General features: G+C 34.8%; 1 protein-coding gene across 6 annotated transcripts in view; it reads right to left on the bottom strand.

Annotated features, from left to right (window-relative positions):
* MKLN1 (muskelin 1) overlaps positions 1 to 20,558 on the bottom strand; it is a 377,314-nt gene that overhangs the window by 74,216 nt on the left and 282,540 nt on the right. For 4 of the 6 annotated variants that reach the window (XR_012432863.1, XM_065541080.2, XM_005550798.5 and 1 more), the window contains 3 exons: positions 18,727 to 18,919; positions 6,972 to 7,049; positions 3,672 to 3,737 (listed from right to left, as the gene is read on the bottom strand). Coding sequence is in view for 5 of the 6 variants with exons in the window: in XM_065541080.2 (XP_065397152.1) it covers positions 3,672 to 3,737; positions 6,972 to 7,049; positions 18,727 to 18,919 (337 nt within the window). In the remaining variant the exon portion in view is untranslated. Of the gene's footprint in view, positions 1 to 2,314; positions 3,738 to 6,971; positions 7,050 to 18,726; positions 18,923 to 20,558 lie in introns of all 6 variants that reach the window. The other 2 variants (XM_074035999.1, XM_065541082.2) reach the window with 2 other exon arrangements.

The following is a 20,558-nucleotide window of genomic DNA, read 5'->3' as shown; positions in this document are numbered from 1 at the left end:
CAGGCATGAGCCACCGCACCCAGCCATCTCTTTCTATTTCTTCTTCCCTTTCTCTGATCCTAATGAGACAATTTTTCTCAGTGTTGCAAAAATAGTTCCTTCCACAATCAGGTCTCAGTATTTTACTTTTACTCCAAAGCACCTTCACCAATACATACAGTTCTCTTCCTAAAACGAATGCTATTGAGTAAAATTTTCTCCAACTTATAATTTAAAGTAGAAAATTTTAAAAATACATTTTAAATAAAAAAATTTTAAACCACTGGTAATTGGACCACCAGACATAACTAAGGTCAATATTTTGGTATGTGTCCTTCTAGTCTTCCCCTCTATAGTAAATAATAAATTTAAAAGGAATCATCACTTCCGTCTCTATTTCTATACCAAGATATCAAAATATCGACAAAAGGTTTCAGATAGCTCTTCTTGGAAACATATTTTTTGAATGTAAAAAACGAAAACAAGAAAACAAAAGAGGAATTCCACCTCCAAATGTTTTATATGCCATCTCTATTACTGATAACAAGGATCACCTGAATCTGGTGAAATCCTTTCGACCTCAATGTCCACATATAGTTAGTACTGTTTCCACACTATACGTGGCAATGGTAACATACTGAAAAGCATGAGAACTTGAGCAACGGACAATGTATATTAAATGACCACCCATGATTCCTTTTTAAGACTGAAAAATCTAGTTTTGTCATCCACCATGGGCCTAAATAAAGTTTGACCCAGAATTCATAACGATTAAAAGAAAAAGAGAAAACACTCTAAATGGGTGCAAAATGGCTCTAACTAAAAAATTTTCTACTAACAGGGTAATTCCCTAGATTTCCTGTGGTAGAAATATTTGCGTAAAAGTGTATTTCCAAAGTACTTCTGTAGCTTTCTATAAACTGCTGTCAATATTGAAGTGTGGATATAGGCCGATTTTTCTTTGTACACCTTCGCTAACGTATAAAAACTCCTTAGAAGCTATCAAAAAGACATTACTTCTTTAAAGGTCCATCTGGAGGAAAATTCCGTGACTATAATAGTCATTCTCACTACTCTTTCTTATAATTTCTAAAGTAAATCTAGTAGTTACTCAAATAACATTTTTTCTTTTTTTATTTTTTGACGGGGTCTTGCTTTGTTGCCCAGGCAGGTGTGCAGTGGTGTGATGATGGCTCACTGTAGCCTCCAATCCTGGGCTCAAGCAATCCTTCTGAGTCAGCCTCTCGAGTAGCTGAGACTACAGGCATACACCACCACACTCAGCTGATTTTTTTTATTTCTTATATAGAGGGGGGTCTCACTATGCTGCCCAGGCTGGTCTTGAACTTTTGGGATTAAGCGATCCTCCTGCTTTGGCTTCCCAAAGTGTTGCAACTACAGGCATGAGACACTCACTGTGCCTAGCTGAAATATTTTTTTTAAAGGGAGTAGGGGTAAGGACCCTGACCATCAAGAGTTTGCTAATGCATAAAACAAAAATATTACAGAAAAATATCTAGGCCTTCACGCCACTGCACTCCAGCCTGGGAGACAGAGCAAGACTCCATCTCAAAAAACAAAAAAACAAAAAAACAAAAAAAAAGAAAGAAAGAAAGAAAAATATCTAGGCCTTTATCACTTTACTGTAAGTATTTCAAAGATCTCTGACCTGAAAAGTTAGATTTTAATTCTCAATGACTTGCTCACACTAAGTTCTGTCATGACATTTGCCTATTCTTTGAGATAATTTTCTGTTTTCACATTTCATGGATTATAAAAAGAGAATTTTTTTGTCTTTTCTTTTTTTTTTTTTTTTTTTTGAGACGGAGTCTCGCTCTGTCGCCCAGGCTGGAGTGCAGTGGCGCGATCTCGGCTCACTGCAAGCTCCGCCTCCCGGGTTCACGCCATTCTCCTGCCTCAGCCTCCCGAGTAGCTGGGACTACAGGCGCCCACAACCGCGCCCGGCTAATTTTTTGTATTTTTAGTAGAGACGGGGTTTCACCGTGGTCTCGATCTCCTGACCTTGTGATCCGCCTGCCTCGGCCTCCCAAAGTGCTGGGATTACAGGCGTGAGCCACCGCGCCCGGCCTTTTGTCTTTTCTTACACATGTACTTTACCTATCAATAATTAACGCAGTAAGCACTACGAAAATTCACCCCAGATAAGGTGAGCTTTAATTGTTAAAGTAAACCATATTACTTTTATATTTAAGGAAAGTGCATTTTGCTTTAAAAGGTAAAAGCTCTTCTCAAATAAACATAAATTTAGTATATTATTATAGCATACTATAACCAAATTTGTTCGAAAGGGTGGGCTGGGCATGGTAGCTCATACCTGTAATACAAGCACTTTGGGTGGTCCCAGCAGGCAGACTGCTTGAGCCCAGGAGTTCAAGACCAGCCTGGGCAACATGGCAAAACCTCATCTCTATTTTAAAAAAAGGTTGGGGGGGGGCGTGTTTAATAATATTTTCCTTATAGTACTGCTGGAGAAAAAAGAAAAGCATTATAAATTCTACTCTATGTTCAAAAAAAGGGGAAGCTACTGCAGACAATCTAAAAATAAATTATCATGTCTGTATTCATAAATTATTTAATTATTCTGGATAAAAAAACAATTTGTATATAAATCTGGCTCTTTAGTAAATAAGCATACGAATATTTATTATACTCTCAGGCAGAAAAAAAAGATGCCTAAGACTCTATAGCTAATTCAAGCCTATTTCTGTAGGGCAGAAAGGCATTCGGAAAGAGGGACCAAGATTAAGAAAGTCAATTCCTATATGCCTTAAAATGAACCTTTTCCAAAGAGACCCTAATAACAGTCTCAAACCAGTTCAGAGGTGATCATAGAAATTTAGCTTTTAATTTTAAAAGAAAAGTTATAATTTCTCTTCTTACAGAAATTATGAAAATAAATTCATGTCAAGAAGACTTAGTATCTACATTGTAACCATTTTTATTCTTAATTATTTTATGAGTCTCCAGAGCAATTATTTTATTCCCAAAGCAATATGAGTTGGCATAATACACAGTAGAACTGAGCATTCATTACTCTTGGAAAGAGTGGTATTCTATGCAGTAAAGTTTTCTAAAATCCAATAATAACATATAACTATGCTAGATTATTGGTATTATTTGCTTTTTAAGCGGCTAATCTGAGACCTATTATAATGTTGGCATTAACCTCTAAATATTATGGTAATTAAGTTTTCCTAGGTTTTAGAAACTTAAGAAACATGTTTGCTACCAAGCTTCAGAACAAAATTTAAAAGGCAGGAAAAAAATACAAAAACAAAAAACAACAACTATAACAACGAAATTATTTACAGGCTTATGAAAAGTTTTTAGCAATTAATGGACTTACCAACACTTGGCTGCCTAATTTGAGATCTGCTTCCTCTGAAAATGTATCTTAGTTCTCTTTATTCCAGTAATTCTCATATTACTCTACTACAATATAAGCGCAACAAAAATCCAGAAGTACACCAGTTTTCCATGAAAATACAACACATATAAACTAGACACATACACACATAAAAGCCCACGTTACACTTTTTTTAGGCAATCTAATTTCATTTGTGTAAGAGCTCCCCACCCCCACCCCCGACCCTTCCTTACCTGTCACTGCCTGGTTTAGATGATGCCTGTAGCCAATGAAGATTTTGTTTTCCATTGCAACTGCTACTCACCTGTTTGAACATCAATAACCATCTGATGGCCTCCTCTCATTCCTGGTCGGTTATCTTCCCCATCACCTTTAGTAGAAATAACAGTTTCTTTTAAAGGAATAACAAACAACAGCATACCCAGAGTAAATTTATTCGTAAGTCTGTAATCAGTAGTAAAAATAACCCACACTTATTTTTTCAAAATATTAAGAATAAGTAAAAGGACTCATAAAAGTAACAGTATGACTCAAATCTGTATTTATAATAATCTTGTTCTTTTTTCCAAATGCTTTCAGGACATGAATGAACTTGGAAGTTATTTTTGATTTATTTATGATCAATGCCACAAACCAGCAGACACAAAATATTATACAAAAACATAAAACAAAAATCTCTAAGCCCCTTGGGTGCCAAAGTGAAGGTCAAAAACATTACAAAATTAGATCTCCTGTATATATTCTAGGCATAGTTCATTAGTATAATGAGCAGTTTTAAAGTTGAGTTATTAAACTATTTACAAAAACAAAGATGTTATCAAGTTTTATATTAATGATATTAATTTTGTATAATGTGTACAATTATTTTGTATAATTTTTGTACAATTTTGTACTTTGTATAATTATTTTATATAACTTTGTATAACGTATTAATTTTGTGCCAATATTTCAACAATCAGTTCCCACCTAATTTACCAACTACTTCATTTAAGTACTGACTGAAGAAATCTAAGATTTACTTCACTTTGATTCTTATTTCCGTCAGAATTTAATAGGCAGGTTTAAATACAATCAGTAAAACTTTATTTAAACTTCCAAAAGAGAACACTATTATTCAACTTGTATCTAATCTTACTTTACACCAAATCTTACATAAATAAAGTTATGGCCGGGCGTGGTGGCTCACACCTGTAATCCCAGCACTTTGGGAGGCCAAGGTGGGTGGATCACCTGAGGTCAGGAGTTCAGGACCAGCCTGGCCAACATGGTAAAACCCTGTCTCTACTAAAATACAAAAAATTAGGCATGGTGGCATGCGCTTGTAATCCCAGCTGCTCAGGAGGCTGAGGCAGGAGAATCACTTGAACCCGGGAGGCGGAGGTTGCAATGAGCCGAGGTTGCACCACTGCACTCCAGCTGGTCAACGAGAGTGAGACTCCATCTCAAAAAAAAAAAAAAAGTTATAACTTCATTTCGGTAGTTCAAAAGGTTATAAGATTCTAATGTCTTACCTGATATAAACTAGAAAGCCTAAGGCTTTCTTCATAACTCTCCTATTAGTTGAAATATATTACTTTGGCTAGTAAGTTTCCCTGTATTGGCTTTCTCCTAATGTAAAATGGAGAATATCCAATTTTATACTAATTTCACAAGGGTCCTATGAAAATGACTGAAATGTCAGTTCTTATATACAGAAAATAAGACACAAAACTGAAGCTTTTCATTACTACTGTATTCAGCGGCTAATCGTCCAGAAGTTCCCTTCAAATCCTTTCTCCTAATAGTTAAGCCTTTAGACTGTGCAATTTATTATCATTGAAGTTTTGCCCTTTCTTCTTTTCTTCCCCCATTAGTCAGTATCACCATTTTTAAGAATAGATTTAAGAAAGCATATTCATCCCTGAGAGGTCTGAGGGAAAAAAGAAAGCACTAAAATGAATCCATTTTCAGTATGTATTTTATGTTGAATCCATTAGTTTGCAAATACACAATTACAGTCTGTTTGCTAATAATATGTGTCTTTAAAGAAAATTACCTCATACATGACTGATAAAATAGGAGAATGATGCTCATCTAACATCAATTATGGAGGTTCTTGAGCAATTTTCCCCTGCATATTAATGTGCAACACTATCAGGAGAAAGCTTTCTCACAACTAAAGAGAAGTCCTTAGCAATACATGAAGACCACAATGAAAAAAGCTCAGTATCCACAGAACTGTCTTCCTTTAATGCAAACAGTTGCATTAAGAAATTGCTACACTTTCCACTATGTTAACTATCTGGCAAAGCAGTGAGTACAGATTAAGAAGTGACAAAAACTTCCCCCTTATATGAAAATAAGGGATTCATGAAGAAGACTATACTCTGGATCTGATTTCAAGTTTTGATGAAAACAGTCTTTATTAGAAGCAAATGCCCTCCAGGATCCACATTTCAAAGATGAAGGCATGAGCCCAGGGCTTAAGTCTAAACACACTATGATGTTCAATATAAGTACCTTTGAAGATTTAAATGCACTGATATTAATTTTTATTATAATTATTACACTAGTTTTTATTAGTAGCTGGTTATAAAGTTCCACAGATTTGGAATGGTCTTCTGCCTTTCTATTTTTCTTATATGCCCTGCTAGGTTTAGCAAGCAATTTTGCAGAACTTAAGCTTTTCAAGAACATGCATATGGCAATACAACACAGCCTATAATTTTATACCATGCATCTATCAAAGCAGTTTATAATGATATTCTGTGTAAAAGCTGCCCAACCTTCTGTTATGGCAGTAAAACAAAAAGGTTTAAAAAGCAAATTTTAATATAACAACGAATTCTACTACCTGGTTAAGGAACCTATGTCTTGTTTTAAACATCTGCTTTTTATTTATTTTGTTATGGTTGTTGTTTTGTTTTTTGAGACACAGTCTCACTCTGCTGCCCAGGTTGAAGTGCAGTGGTATGAACATGGTTGACTGCAGCCTCGACCTCCCAGGCTCAAGCCACCCTTCTACCTCAGTACCCTACGCAGCTGGGACAACAGGTGCCTGTCAACGTATCTGGCTTTTTTTTTTTTTTTTTTTTTTTAAGATGGAGTCTCTATCTGTCTCCCAGTCTGGAGTGCAATAGTGTAATCTCAGCTCACTGCAACCTCTGCCTCACAGGTTCAAGTGGTTCTCCTACCTCAGCCTCACAAGTAGCTGGGATTACAGGTGCACACCATCACACCCAGCTAATTAATTTTTGTATTTTTAGTGGAGACAGGGTTTTGCCATGTTGGGCAGGCTGGTCTTGAACTACTAACCTCAGGTGACCTGCCCACCTTGGCCTCCCACAGTCTTGGGATTATAGGTGTGAGCCACCACACTCGGCTGTATAGTTAATTTTTTGTAGAGACAGGGTCTCACCATGTTGCCCAGGCCAATCTTGAACCCCTGAGCTCAAGCAATCCTCCTGCGTCGGCCTCCAAAAGTACTGGGATTACAGACATGAGTCACTGCACCTGGCCAACATCTTTTTTATTAACATAGTACTATGACACTTGAACTACCTTGGGAAAACTGAAGACTGAGACATTGAAGAAACAGAACTACAATCTAGAAGGTATGGCTTACCTTTGGTACTTTTGGGAATGATTTGACTCCATCGTGGTTTATATTCCTGTTGACTGATATACTGATTGAACAAGCCATCTGCAAATATTGAAGAATGAGAAAGAATTATACCTTAACTACTTACATTATTTATTATAGAAAAAAATTAAAATTTAAAAGACGACATTAAGAGAAATTACTAATATGTCACTAATAAAAAAACACATTTTCATAAAATATGCATCACTTCAATTTCACTTCATGCTACCCCAACTATAAATAGTAAAATATTAATTGGCACAACCATGCAAACAAATTGCTTTAGGGGAAGCTCATATTAAACGTACTATGTTTCTCACCATTACTGCACCTATTAGATACAAAGTCATTGCTGCATTCAATGGACAAGTATGTGACATTACCAAAGGGTTAGAGACCTTGAAAGAAGGAAAAGGGAGTCAACTGGGAGAGGAAAAAAAGTCATAAGACAATTTAAGGCTGCAAAATAGAAGCAGGAGAAAATAAAAATAAATAATCTGTATAAATGTGCTACTTCATTGAAAAAATACCTTACATATCTTTTAAAAATCTCTTATATATCTTTAAAAAATCATTTATATCATTATTATAAATATAATTGGGAAAAGGAAAGGATAATTTAAGATTAGGAGAATTATATTTTAATTTCTTTTTGTGACCTCCCACCACTTGTCTTTATTTCAACCATGAAATTCTTAATCTTTACATCCTATAATGACATGGATTCATTGCATCCCAATCTCTTTCCCCCAACAGTGCTTTGTGCCAGTTCTTTTTGCCACCCATATCCAAGAGAACTAGAGAAGAAAATAGAGCTCTAACAATTTTGGTCTAGGTCCTTGATACATTTACAGGAAAAGGGAACACTAACTTTAACATGTGAATTCCATTATTATACAGTTTTGAGTACAAAACTACATAAAGATAAAAGTACTAACAGCAGTAATAAAACTATACTTATGGAACACTTACCAAATGTTAGAATTTATGCTGTCTCATCTCATTTAATTCTAAAAACAATCCTATGAAATACCCATTATCATCTCCATTTTATAAACCCGGAAATGTGTATTTAAAAAAAGTAAGAAACTTAACCAAAACCACACAGCTCTTACTTAAATGGTGGAGTTGGTACTAAAGTTCTACCACGCTTTCCTTACTCCTGATTCTGCTGTATCGATAAACTCATTATCTACTTATTAAGTTGTTACACTAGTTACTGTAATGGTATGGAGACTGAACTCCCTACATACATCCCCACATACATACATAAATAATTATGAAGCCCTATTCCCGTGGCCCTCAACAAAGATTAGTTTAAGAATGGTATGGAATCCAATTTTGGCTAATGAAACATGAGGAATCTTCTGGAAGACTTCTAGGCAATTTTTCCTTACTTCTAAAGAGACATACAGAAAAGAAAAATCTACTATTATACTTCTGGAATATCTGCATGTAATGTATACAAATATTAAAGCCAATTTATCGAAGTACAAGAATGTAGTCAATTCTATAATGATGACGCAGCAGACTGAAAGAAAGAAATGATCACTGAGTCAACCAACCCTGAAATCCACCTTACCTCTGGACTTCTTGCTATGTGCTACAATAACATTTCCTTAGTTTTTACGCTACAAATCCTAGCTTTTACATGCGCCCAAATAGCGTAATTTATAAAGTGACTTTTACTATAAACTCTGTCATGTGGCTCAATTTAAAAGTAAAACTGTTTTCTGTGATTTATATATTCACCAGAGACTAAGCAATTTAGAGCATTCCCCCTAATCTTTCTTTCCTGGGTAATTATGAAGCTCAGTTGTAACCAACCCTTTCAGCTTCCAAGACTTTTCAGCTGGCTTTAACTGGAAACTTCCATCCTACAGGCACATATTTCCTTTCTTCTTTCCCTTTGAGACTTTTCAAAATTCTTGCAAAAAGTCAATAAATACTGTAAACACTAAAGCAGGGTAAAGGTTAAAAAAAATGCATTGCATTTAGTATCTTGTTTTAATGTAAAAGAACTTCCTACAACTTTCACAATCTAAAAACAAAAAGTTGACACTGCTACATCCCAAATAATCTCCATGCTCCCTATTATTTCTAATTCTTGGAAACTCTTGCCAATAAGGCCTTTTGCCTTGGTAGGCTTGCTTTAGATATATAATTCAGCAAAAAAACTCAGCCTCTCTATTGAAACAATAATGACATTCTCATCTATAAAAATATGACATCCATTACAATGTTTGAAAATCTCAGAAACAAATTAGTAAATAAGAAATTTAAAGATGCCTGTGAACCATGTGAGTTCAAAAAATTATTTCTGTTTAAAGAAGAAGTCAGGCAGTTGCTAATATTTCTGTAAGTCTATTTTTGACAAAAATCTAAAGCAAGAGATCAGAACAGTCAGATAAAATTAAAACTATACAAAAGAAATTTAAATATCACTAGGAGAAAGCACACTAAGAATTAGTTGTTAATAATTTTTAAACTAACTAGAGTCTCAGGTCCAATATCACTTCTTTTTTTTCCCTATAATTATGACTATACTAAATATATTTCATAGAGTCCTCATTGAGCACAAGCAGTTCTTTTCTCCAATAATAGTGGATACTCTCTTTAAAAAGCACATGATGGCCCAGCCTAGTGGCTGAGACCTGTAATTCCAGTGTTTTGGGAGGCTAAGGCAGGAGGATCATTCAAGGCCAGGAGTTCAAAACCAGTCTGAGCAACACAGAAATCCTGCCTACACACACACAACATGATTTAAAAATGAGACTTAGGAAGCTTTTACCAAAAGGGAAAAAAATTTCAAATCTCTTGCCCAGAATTAAAAAGAAAACAAAACCCAAAAAATCCACATAGATTATAGTACTGCTGCCTAGTTATATGTATTCATATTTGATAAATTCAAACTTTTATCAAATTTGATTTTTCACCAAAATAGAGATTATATACAAAAGAAATAATTTAAAATGCATGTATAGGTAAATAACTTATAGAGCATAAAATCTTTTTTGATCATTCAAGAATGATGAGATCAAAAAGAATTTTTAAGAAACGAATTTCATCAGTTTGTCCAAATTCTAAAAAAAAGGCCAATATTATACCAGTAATAATATAATAATCAATATTAGGACATTGAACCAGTAAATATTTACTAAGATAGTAAAGCTTAGAGATAAAGAGTATGGATCTTGGCACCAGACTACCTGAATTCAAATCTTAGCTCTGTCACTTACTAGATATACCATCTTAAGCAAATTAATCATTCTCATATATTAAACGGAAATAACAACAATATTTACCCTAGAAGGTAAGCATGAAAAATAAATTCATGTAAAAGGTCTAGGAGAATAGATGGCACATTATCAAGCTCTCAGATATGTTACTTACGATGATGATGATAATGATAGAGTGTTTGGAAATATACTTGACAGAAAATTAACAATCTTTTATGAACAAAATGAGAAATACAGCATCAGGACAAATACGAGTTAAGAGGAGGAAGGAGTGATTCAGTGATAATATAACGAAAGAAGATACCTTGAAAGAGTTGGCTTTGAAGAATGCACTGGAACTGAACTATATGAAAAGGAAAGTAATCGGAAAGAAAATACAGCATACACAAAGGCACAAAGGCATAAATGAGCAAAAATTATGAAAAAAAAAAACATGTTTCAGAAAAAGAGTCTGGCAGTTGGGAAAGGGTTAAAAAAGAGTGAGATTTTGCATTATGAGCATTACTAAGAAACAAAATCTTAAAGAGAAAAAAGGAAAAATCTTGCTATCCTGGAACACAACCCTACCTCCTAACTCAAAAGAAGCTTCTAAAAATAGGAAAAATTCACATTCAAAGATTAATAGTGTTAAAAAAGAATCAACCCAAGAATTATACAATATAAAAAGGAAAAGAAATGAATTTTTTAAAGTAGCAATGAATCTGATTCAACAGAAAAATATAGCCATGCAATAGATGAAAGTAGCCAAATACCTTTCCACAAATAAAAAAAGCAACTCTCTCTATGAAACATGAGTACAGATTAGAGATATAAGCAGTTGGAAAGTAGACATCTAAATAGTTGGAAAAGAAACGGTAAGACAACAAAAGGAAACAAAAATTGAATTGTCAGAGACAAGAGAAAAGAGGAATGAACAAATTGAAAATATCACAGAACTGAAGGTCAAAGTGTAAGAAAGAGACACTAAAAATAACATAGTAGTGGAAATGGGATAAAGGGTTTAGAGAAGCTTAAAATATTAAACAGAAACATGCAGTTAAAAAAGATAAAGGAGAAAATAAAAGAAATGATAGACTAAGGCAACATATATTTAATTGAAAGAAAACCAAAACAGGCAATAGTTAACAGGGCTGCCACACTGGAGTTTCGGACAGCCTTGTTAATGTAATTACAAAATAATCTAAAACAAATATAAAATATTTAAACAGTCAGAGGGAAAAAGATTACATTAAAAAATGGCAGTTGAAAATGACAGCACACCTCTCAAAAGAAACAATGGAAGCTGATTAATAACAGTCAAATGATATTCAAAATGTATTTCAAGAAAATCAGTGTCAATCTGGAATTCTACATCTAGCAAAAATACCCTCCTAGAAAGGAGACAAAATTTTCAGGTCAGCAATTCTGAGAGAGTTGAATTGCATTATAGAAGAAATTCTAAAGGATGGGCTTACGGCACAGGGAACGAACATAATCTTAGATATAAGATTAAAGACACAAACAATAATGAAGAGAAAAAAACAGTAAATATTTGGGTAAAATTAATGAACAATTGCTATATAAGACTAATATTTTATAGGGTCTTCGAACATGGTATCAAAATAAATGACAACAATAGAGCAATCGACAACAATAGAATAATGAATTAGAAGGTGAGAATATGAAGCTGAAAGTCTACTAAATCCTACATGGGAAGACAGAAAAGGCACTGATCGGCCGGGCGCGGTGGCTCACGCCTGTAATCCCAGCACTTTGGGAGGCCGAGGAGGGCGGATCACGAGGTCAGGAGATCGAGACCATTCTGACTAACATGGTGAACTCCCGTCTCTACTAAAAATACAAAAAATTAGCCAGGCGTGGTTGCGGGTGCCTGTAGTCCCAGCTACTCGGGAGGCTGAGGCAGGAGAATGGTGTGAACCCTGGAGGCGGAGCTCGCAGTGAGCCAAGATCGCACCACTGCACTCCAGCCTGAGGGACAGAGCAAGACTCTGTCTCAAAAAAAAAAGGACACTGATCAATTTTGTTAAGGCAATCATGCATACTTGTTGTAATTTCTAAACTAATCATAAGTCAAATGATTTATTAATAAAATAAAATTTTATTTAAATAGGTTTGTTTTATTTAAATAAAATTTATAAGAGATATTTCTCTTCAGAGGGATAAAGGTTGAAAATAAAAGACGGAAAAGATATGCCATACGGGCCGGGCGCGGTGGCTCAAGCCTATAATCCCAGCACTTTGGGAGGCCAAGGTGGGTGGATCACGAGGTCAGGAGATCGAGACCATCCTGGCTAACACGGTGAAACCCCGTCTCTACTAAAAAATACAAAAAAAAACTAGCCAGGCGAGGTGGTGGGCGCCTGTAGTCCCAGCTACTCGGGAGGCTGAGGCAGGAGAACGGCGTAAACCCGGGAGGCGGAGCTTGCAGTAAGCTGAGATCCGGCCACTGCACTCCAGCCTGGGCGACAGAGAGAGACTCTGTCTCAAAAAACAAACAAAAAAAGATATGCCATACGAATAAGAAATGAAAACAGATCTTAATACAATTTACACCTGAAAGCAAAAATATTTGTAGAGATAAAAAGGCACTTCATAATAAAAGATTTAATTCAAAATAATTTAAAATTTGTTTTCAACTAAAAACATGGCATCAAAATGTAAAGTTAAATTAGACCAACTATAGGAAACATACGATTCCATGATCATAGTGGAAAGTGTTAAAATCTTTCTCAGTAATGAGAATCAGAAAATTCTTATTGATAAAGATTTGTGCAATATGATTAGCAACTCTGACCAACTGAACAGATATACAACACTGCTCCAACAACTACAGAATTCACATTCTGTTCAAATATATATGATATGTTTATAAAAATTGCATAAGCTGGGCTACACAGCAAGTCTCATTAAATTTCAAAGGAGTGGAAACACACAGGATATGCACTCTGGCCCCTATGCAATTATGCCAGAAATCACTAACAAAGAAAACAACTAGTAAACCTCCACAAATTTGTAAATTAAAAACCACGGTTCTTCCAAAGAGCCATTTCATTTCATTTCATAATGAAAATACTAAACTGAACAAAAGTAAAAATACTTCATAGCACAACTAAAGAACAAGAAGAGGAAATTTTATTTATTTATTTATTTATTTATTTATTTATTTGAGACGGAGTCTCGCTCTGTCGCCCAGGCTGGAGTGCAGTGGCCGGATCTCAGCTCACTGCAAGCTCCGCTTCCTGGGTTTACACCATTCTCCTGCCTCAGCCTCCCAAGTAGCTGGGACTACAGGCGCCCACCACCACGCCTGTCTAGTTTTTTTTTGTATTTTTCAGTAGAGACGGGGTTTCACCGTGTTAGCCAGGATGGTCTTGATCTCCTGAGCTCGTGATCCGCCCATCTCGGCCTCCCAAAGTGCTGGGATTACAGGCTTGAGCCACCGCACCTGGCCGAGGAAATTTTATATATTTAAATGTATATGGGAAATTTTCAAAGTCCGAAAACTAATGAGACCCTGCCAAAATAACACAAAAACCTCCACACAAAGGTAACTTCAGGTCCAGTTGCCTTCACTAGTAAATTCTACCAAGCTACTACTCATTCTACACAAACACTTTTAGATTCCTGCCTCATTCTAAAAGGCTAGAACTACCCAAACACACCAAAAGATACCAAAACACGACATGCACATTATAAGAAAACTGCAGACCAATATCTTACATACACAAATATATGCAAAAATACTTCATAAAAATGTGGCAGATCAAATACAATACCTGAAAAGAGTAAGACACCATTTTCAAGTAGGGTTTGTAACAGGAATACAAAATTGCATTAAAAACAGAAAATCAATGAAGATAATTCAATATACATATGCCTTTATAATGCTTTGCTTTACCACGCTTCACAGGTACTGTGTTTTTTATAAATTGAAGGAAGTCTATGGATGCCATTTTTCCAATAGAATTTCTTCACTTTGCGTCTCTCTCACGTTTCAGTAATTCTCGCAACGTTTCAACGTTTTTCATTATTGTAATATCTGTTACAGTCACCTATGATAAGTGATCTTTGATGTTAATAATGTAATTGTTTTGAGGCACCATGAACTACACCCTTATAAGACAAGGAACTTAATAAATGTGTGTATTCTGACTACTCCATAAACCAGCAGTTCCCCCATTTATCTCCCTCTCTTTGAGCCTCCCTATTCCCTGAGATGCAACAATACTGAAATTAGGCCACTTAATATCTTTACTGGCCTTTAAGTGTTCAACACATACCTCTCACTTTAAATAAAAAACTAGAAATAATTAAACTTAGGGAGGAAGGCATGTCAAAGGCCAAGATAGGCTGAAAGTTGACCTCTTGCACTAAAGTTGACCAAGTTGTAAATGAGAAGGAAAAGTTCTTGAAGGAAATTACAAGTGAACCCACGACTGATATGAAAGCAAAACAGACTCCATATTTCTCCATATTAATATGGAGAAAGTTAGAGTGGTCTGGATAAATTAAACCAGTCATAACACTTCCTTAAGCCAAAACCTAATCTAAAGCATGGCCTTAACTCTCTTCAAGTGTATGAAAGCTGAGAGAAGTCAGAAAACTGCAAAAGAAAAGTTGGAAGCTAGCAGAGGTTGGTCCATGAAGTTTAAAGAATGAAGCCATCTCTATAACATAAAAGTACAAAGTAAAGCCACAAGTGTTGATGTATTATAGAAGATGCAGCAAGTTATTACTATCTAGAAGATTCAGCTAAGATCACTGATGAAGGTAACTATACTAAACAGATTTTCAATGTAGACAAAACATTCCAATAGACTTCTATTAGAAGAAGGTGCCATCTAGGACTTTCACAGCTAGACAGAAGTCAATGCCTGGCTTCAAAGCTTCAAAGGACAGTGTGACTCTCTTGTAAGGGTTTAATGCAGCTAGTGACTTTAAGTTGAAGTCAATGCTCATTTACTATTCTGAAAAATCCTAGGACCCTTAAGAATTAAGCTGAATCTACTCTGCCTGTGCTCTACAAATGGAATAACAAAGCCTAGATGACAGTACATCTGTGTACAGAATGGTTTACTGAATATTTTATGCCCACTGTTGAGACCTACTGCTCAGAAAAAAAAAAAAAAAAAAGATGTATTTCAAAATATTACTGCTCACTAACAATGTGCGTGTCACCCAAGAGCTCTGATGGAGAAATACAGGGAGATTAATGTTTTTATCCTTGCTAACACATATCCATTTTGCTGCCTATGGATCAAGGAGTCATTTAGACTTTCAAGAAAGTCTTGTTATTTAAGAAACACATTTTGTAAGGCGATAGTTGCCACAGATAGTGATTCCTCTGATGGATCTGGGCAAAGTAAATTGAAAACCTGGAAAGGATTCACCATTCTAGATGCCATTAAGAACATTCATGATTCATGGGAAGAGATAAAAATATTAACATTAACAAGAGTTTGGAAGAAGTTGATTCCAACCTCATGGATGATGTGGAGAGGGTTAAAGACTTCAGAAGAAGTAGTTAACTGCAGATGTGGTAGAAACACCAAGAGAACTAGAATTAGAAGTAGAACCTGAAGATGTGACTGAACTGCTACAATCTCATGATAAAATCTGAATGGATGAGAAATTGCTTCTTATGAATGAGCAAATAAAGTGGTTTCTTGAGAAGGAAACTACTCCTGATGAAGATGCTGTGAACATTGTTGAAATGACAACAAGGGATTTAGAATATTACATAAACTTAGCTGATAAAGCAGCAGCAGGGTTTGAGAGGATTGACTCTAATTCTGAAAGAAGTTCTACTGTGGATCAAATGCAATCAGACAGCATTGCATGACACAGAGAAATCTTTTGTGAAAGGAAGAGCTCATTGATGCAGCAAACTTCATTTTTGTCTTATTTTAAGAAACTGCCACAGCCACCCCAACTTTTAGCAATCACCATCCTTATCAGCCAGCAGCCATCAATACTGAGGCAAGACCCTTTACCAGCAAAAAGACTGTAACTCACTGAAGGCTGAGATGATCATTAGCATTTTTTAAGTAATAAAGTATTTTTATGTTAAGGTATGTGCATTTTTTTTTTAAAGAAATAATGCGACTGTACCTTAACAGGCTACAGTAAAGTGGAAATATAACTTTTATATGCAAAGGGAAAGGAAATAAAATTTGTGTGACTTGCTTTATTGTGACATTCACTTCATTGCAGTGGTCTGGAACCAAACCTGCAATATCTCCAAGATATGCCTATAATTAACAACTACTGCACAATCCAAAAGAAAAGAGTAGAGACATTTGTTTTAAAGCAGGATAACAGAAAAAAGAAAGAAGCAGGGAAAGACAGAGGGAGAAGGGTAGAGATTTCAGGTTGAAACTTTATGACTACCTTATTAAACTTTATCCTTCCCTTATCTCACAAAAGAAAAATTCTCTTTCTATAGCAAAAAAAGATAAGCTCAGCAAAGGGAGGTTTTCAGTACAATCTCTACATGTTTGAGTAAAACATTCCTGTCCCTAGGTGATTACTTTTGCCTATCATCACCGGATCCTGCATTGGCAAAGAGGTAGTAGCAATTATTGGTTCTGAAATCACCTATAATAAAATGAAATGTAAATACAGTGATATTTCTAGACAAATAAAAAGCCTATTAGAGAAATAAATACAGCCTTACGCTTTCTTAAAATACAGACAATACTTAAAGATCATACTAAGTAATATACTAAAAATACTAAAAGTAGCTTTTGTATCCTCCATTACAAGAAGCTTGACAGAGATTCTTTTGATTCCCTAGATCTTCCTATTTAGCAGGCAGGAACTTCTTGTCCTTCTCTGCTATGTTTTTAATAGAGCAGAAGCCAAAAAACTCTGCACTGTTTACTTCCTTATTTGTCCAACAAATCATCATCAATGAGGTCAGAAGCAAACTGAACAACCCTGAAAGGAATGTTTATTAACTAACAGTGTTCCAGGCCAGTTTAGAGAGCCCATAGTATTCATAGTACAAAAACTAGGATGTGGCTGTTTCAAGAATTGAGCAACTACTAATTTTTCTAAACTTGGTTCCTTTCTGGAGCCAAAGGATAAGTTAAGTCTCTGTAGATACTAAAACTGCACAAGATTTTTATCAGCTAATCTTAACCAACTGAGTACGTCACTAAAGACAGCTTTAAAATATATAACTGTTTTTAGCTTATTAATTGTATAGAGTTGCCTGTGCCTGTTGTTTTGCTTTCCCTTCACAAAATAATAAACGCCTTATGATAAATATCTGAAACAAACAAAAAAGCTCTAAAATTACCTATGCCTCCCTCATCCTATGAGGTTAAAATACAGAATTCACTCCTAGAAATGGCACACATACATACATATATATACACATACATACATATATATACACACACACATATACTTTTATTGGTAGCTTTTCAAAGTCTGGTAAGAGATTAGTTACGTGTTTTGTTTATACTCCAAAATATATTCAATTTCAAACATACCAATCATTTATTTGCAAGTATCATCATCAATCAAGTAAGCAATAACAATGTACAAGGCTTAGAAGCAGATTTGTCATATTTTAAAAAGTGGAGCTCAAAGCAATTCATTTTAAGTTAACTTTACATTTACAAACTCAAAGAAGGCAGTGCAGGTCTGGTTTTTTTTTTTAGCTACCCAATATCTAATAAATATGAATACCTAGTAAAAGATGATAACTGTGATAAAATGAAAATGAGAGCAAATCACTGAAAAATGTATTATTTCTTATTTCTTCCTATAAAAGATGCACCAAATTCAATTCCACAAGTTTTGTATTGTACAACTATTCTGTTCTTTGTCACTATGAAACTTACTGTGGAAGATTTTTAAAAAATGTCATACTATAAGCAACAGAGTCCCTTTTCAGTTTAAATAACAAAACGCATCAGACCTTAAATATCCAAATGAGCGTTACCCTCCAAAGTCAATACCCTGGGAGATAATATAGATGTTCAACTATTCACATTTCTTTCAAAGCCAGATTACAGGTCACACAAGAAAATTGGCAATTATATAGTATTTACACCATAAGGAAGTTATTTTCAATACAAATCTCCTTGTTCCTTATATATAATTGCTTATTAATAACACTTTTTATTATCTAGCCCCCTCTTCTCCTCAAAATACACTGTTAATAAATATTGGCTATCAATATCAAAATATTTCTGATACAGTTTAATGCTAGTTAATGCTATCATTTGTAAGTGCACGGTTTCCCAAGATGCCAACTTAAATTTATATGTGAGTTCAAGTACATTTCATTTTTTAAAGTCTCATTACATCATGGATCTATTTTACATGAAAGAAGTCCCTAATCCAAAGAGCTAACAATCTTTAACTGAGTAAAAAAAAAACAAGAAAAAAAATTAGAGTAATAACTGGCATAAGCCTATATTCTTTTCGTGAAAGTTTCCCGTATGTACTTGAATTTACCCTAATAACCAATCAAAGTTTCATACCATTTACAGCTTTTTCAATCAACTCTTCACAAGCATCAAAATCACCCTTCAACACCAGCTTGTCATGAATATCTGTTAACATGGGATGTTCCAGTGCAATCTTGGTTTTCTTTTGCAGTGACTCAAAAGCTTCTGTATAGTTGTGTTGTCTGAAGTGTTTTAGGCAAAGGCGAATAGCTTCCTGTTCACGGTACTACTAGAACACAGAGTAAGTATGGAAAGAAGAGATTTGGTTAGATGATACTGTAGGAAACAGTTAACAACAGTAAAAATAACTAATCTACACTGAGCATTTATTAACACTATGTCCCAAGCAGTGTACTAACCTGATTCATTAGGTATCATTATTTGGCTCTTTTAACTAGCAAAACTAAAACTTGGCCTGTTCCAAACTTGTCCAAGGTTACAAAGTATGTAGCCAAAAGTTATTAAACCAAACCTAATTCCAGAGTCTCAACTTTGAAGAAAGGGAGAACACCTATTTCTTAAACTCCACTTAATATTGTAAAAATTATAACTCCATAGTGTCTATTAATCCCATTACAATGCAGGTACTGAGAGCACAAAAAACATGAAATAATTCACATACAATTATATTATGCTTTCTATTTTTGGTTTTTAAGCTATTACTTGAATGACAAGTATCAAGTATACAGATACTTCAAATTTACAAACATGTGTTATGACTCAAAAATCATCAAAAACAGACTAAATTTAATTTTTTTTTTTTTTTTGAGACAGGGTATTGCTCTCTCTCCCAGGCTGGAGTGCAGTGGCGTAATCTCAGCTCACTGCAACCTCTGCCTCCTGGGTTCAAGCAATTCTCCTGCCTCAGCCTCCTAAGCAGCTGAGCTTACAGGCACATGCCACCATGCCCAGCTAATTTTTGTATTTTTAGTAGAGACGGGGTTTCACCATGTTGGTCAGGATGGTCTCGAACTCCTGACCTCAGGCAATCCACTACCTCGGTCTCCCAAAGTGCTGGGATTACAGGTGAGAACCACTGTGCCCGGCCCAATTTAATTGTTTTCTAAGCCTGCACTACCTCATCTATTAAGCAGCTATAAAGTAGACATCTCAATTAACTGGAATCCAAAAAGCAGGCACTTAATTTATTAAAAATTTCCCCTAATAGGACAGATGCCAAAAATACAATCTTATAAAAAGGATTTTTTTTAAAATCTCAACTTCAGGAGTATGTTCTGGGACTACGTCAAATTTCCTAACTATACCACTATTCAAACAAACAGATGACATGCTAATCAAACAACATGATAATCAAACAACAATGTTGCATGATAATCAAACAACAATGATTTACTTATAGGCATTACCCTTTAATGAGGCAAGAAAATAAAATGTATTTAAGAAGATGTATAAGATCTGAAACACAAATCAGTTGATAGCTGACTTCTTAACTAATAAAAGGTCATTAAACATCTAATCCTTACACATTATAATTAACTATTAATTAATAACTTAATTATAATTAATTAACTATAACTTACTCTTGGCCTCTAAAAAAGATTTATCGTAACTACCATGTAACAATATATATTACAGTTATATTAAACAGCAATATTTTTTTAACCCTGTTGACTACTTTAGGAGTCTAAATCACATCGACATCTTAAATTTTCCATCAGACTGCAAAACTATCCCACTAAAAACTATGTTTTAAGTATTTATATGAATACAAGTAAAAAAAACAAAATTCAGAGTCAAATGGGTATAATATAAAAGCAGACTGTGGAGCCAAACTGCCTGAGTTCATACACTGGCTCAAGCACTTTACAGTTGTGTGATCCTAGGCAAACTATTTAATCTCTCTG

This window comes from Macaca fascicularis, chromosome 3 (assembly GCF_037993035.2).
Source record: "Macaca fascicularis isolate 582-1 chromosome 3, T2T-MFA8v1.1".
NCBI lineage: Eukaryota > Metazoa > Chordata > Mammalia > Primates > Cercopithecidae > Macaca > Macaca fascicularis.
The sequence above is the reverse complement of the archived record's forward strand: the minus strand, read 5'-3'. Positions and strand labels throughout refer to the sequence as shown.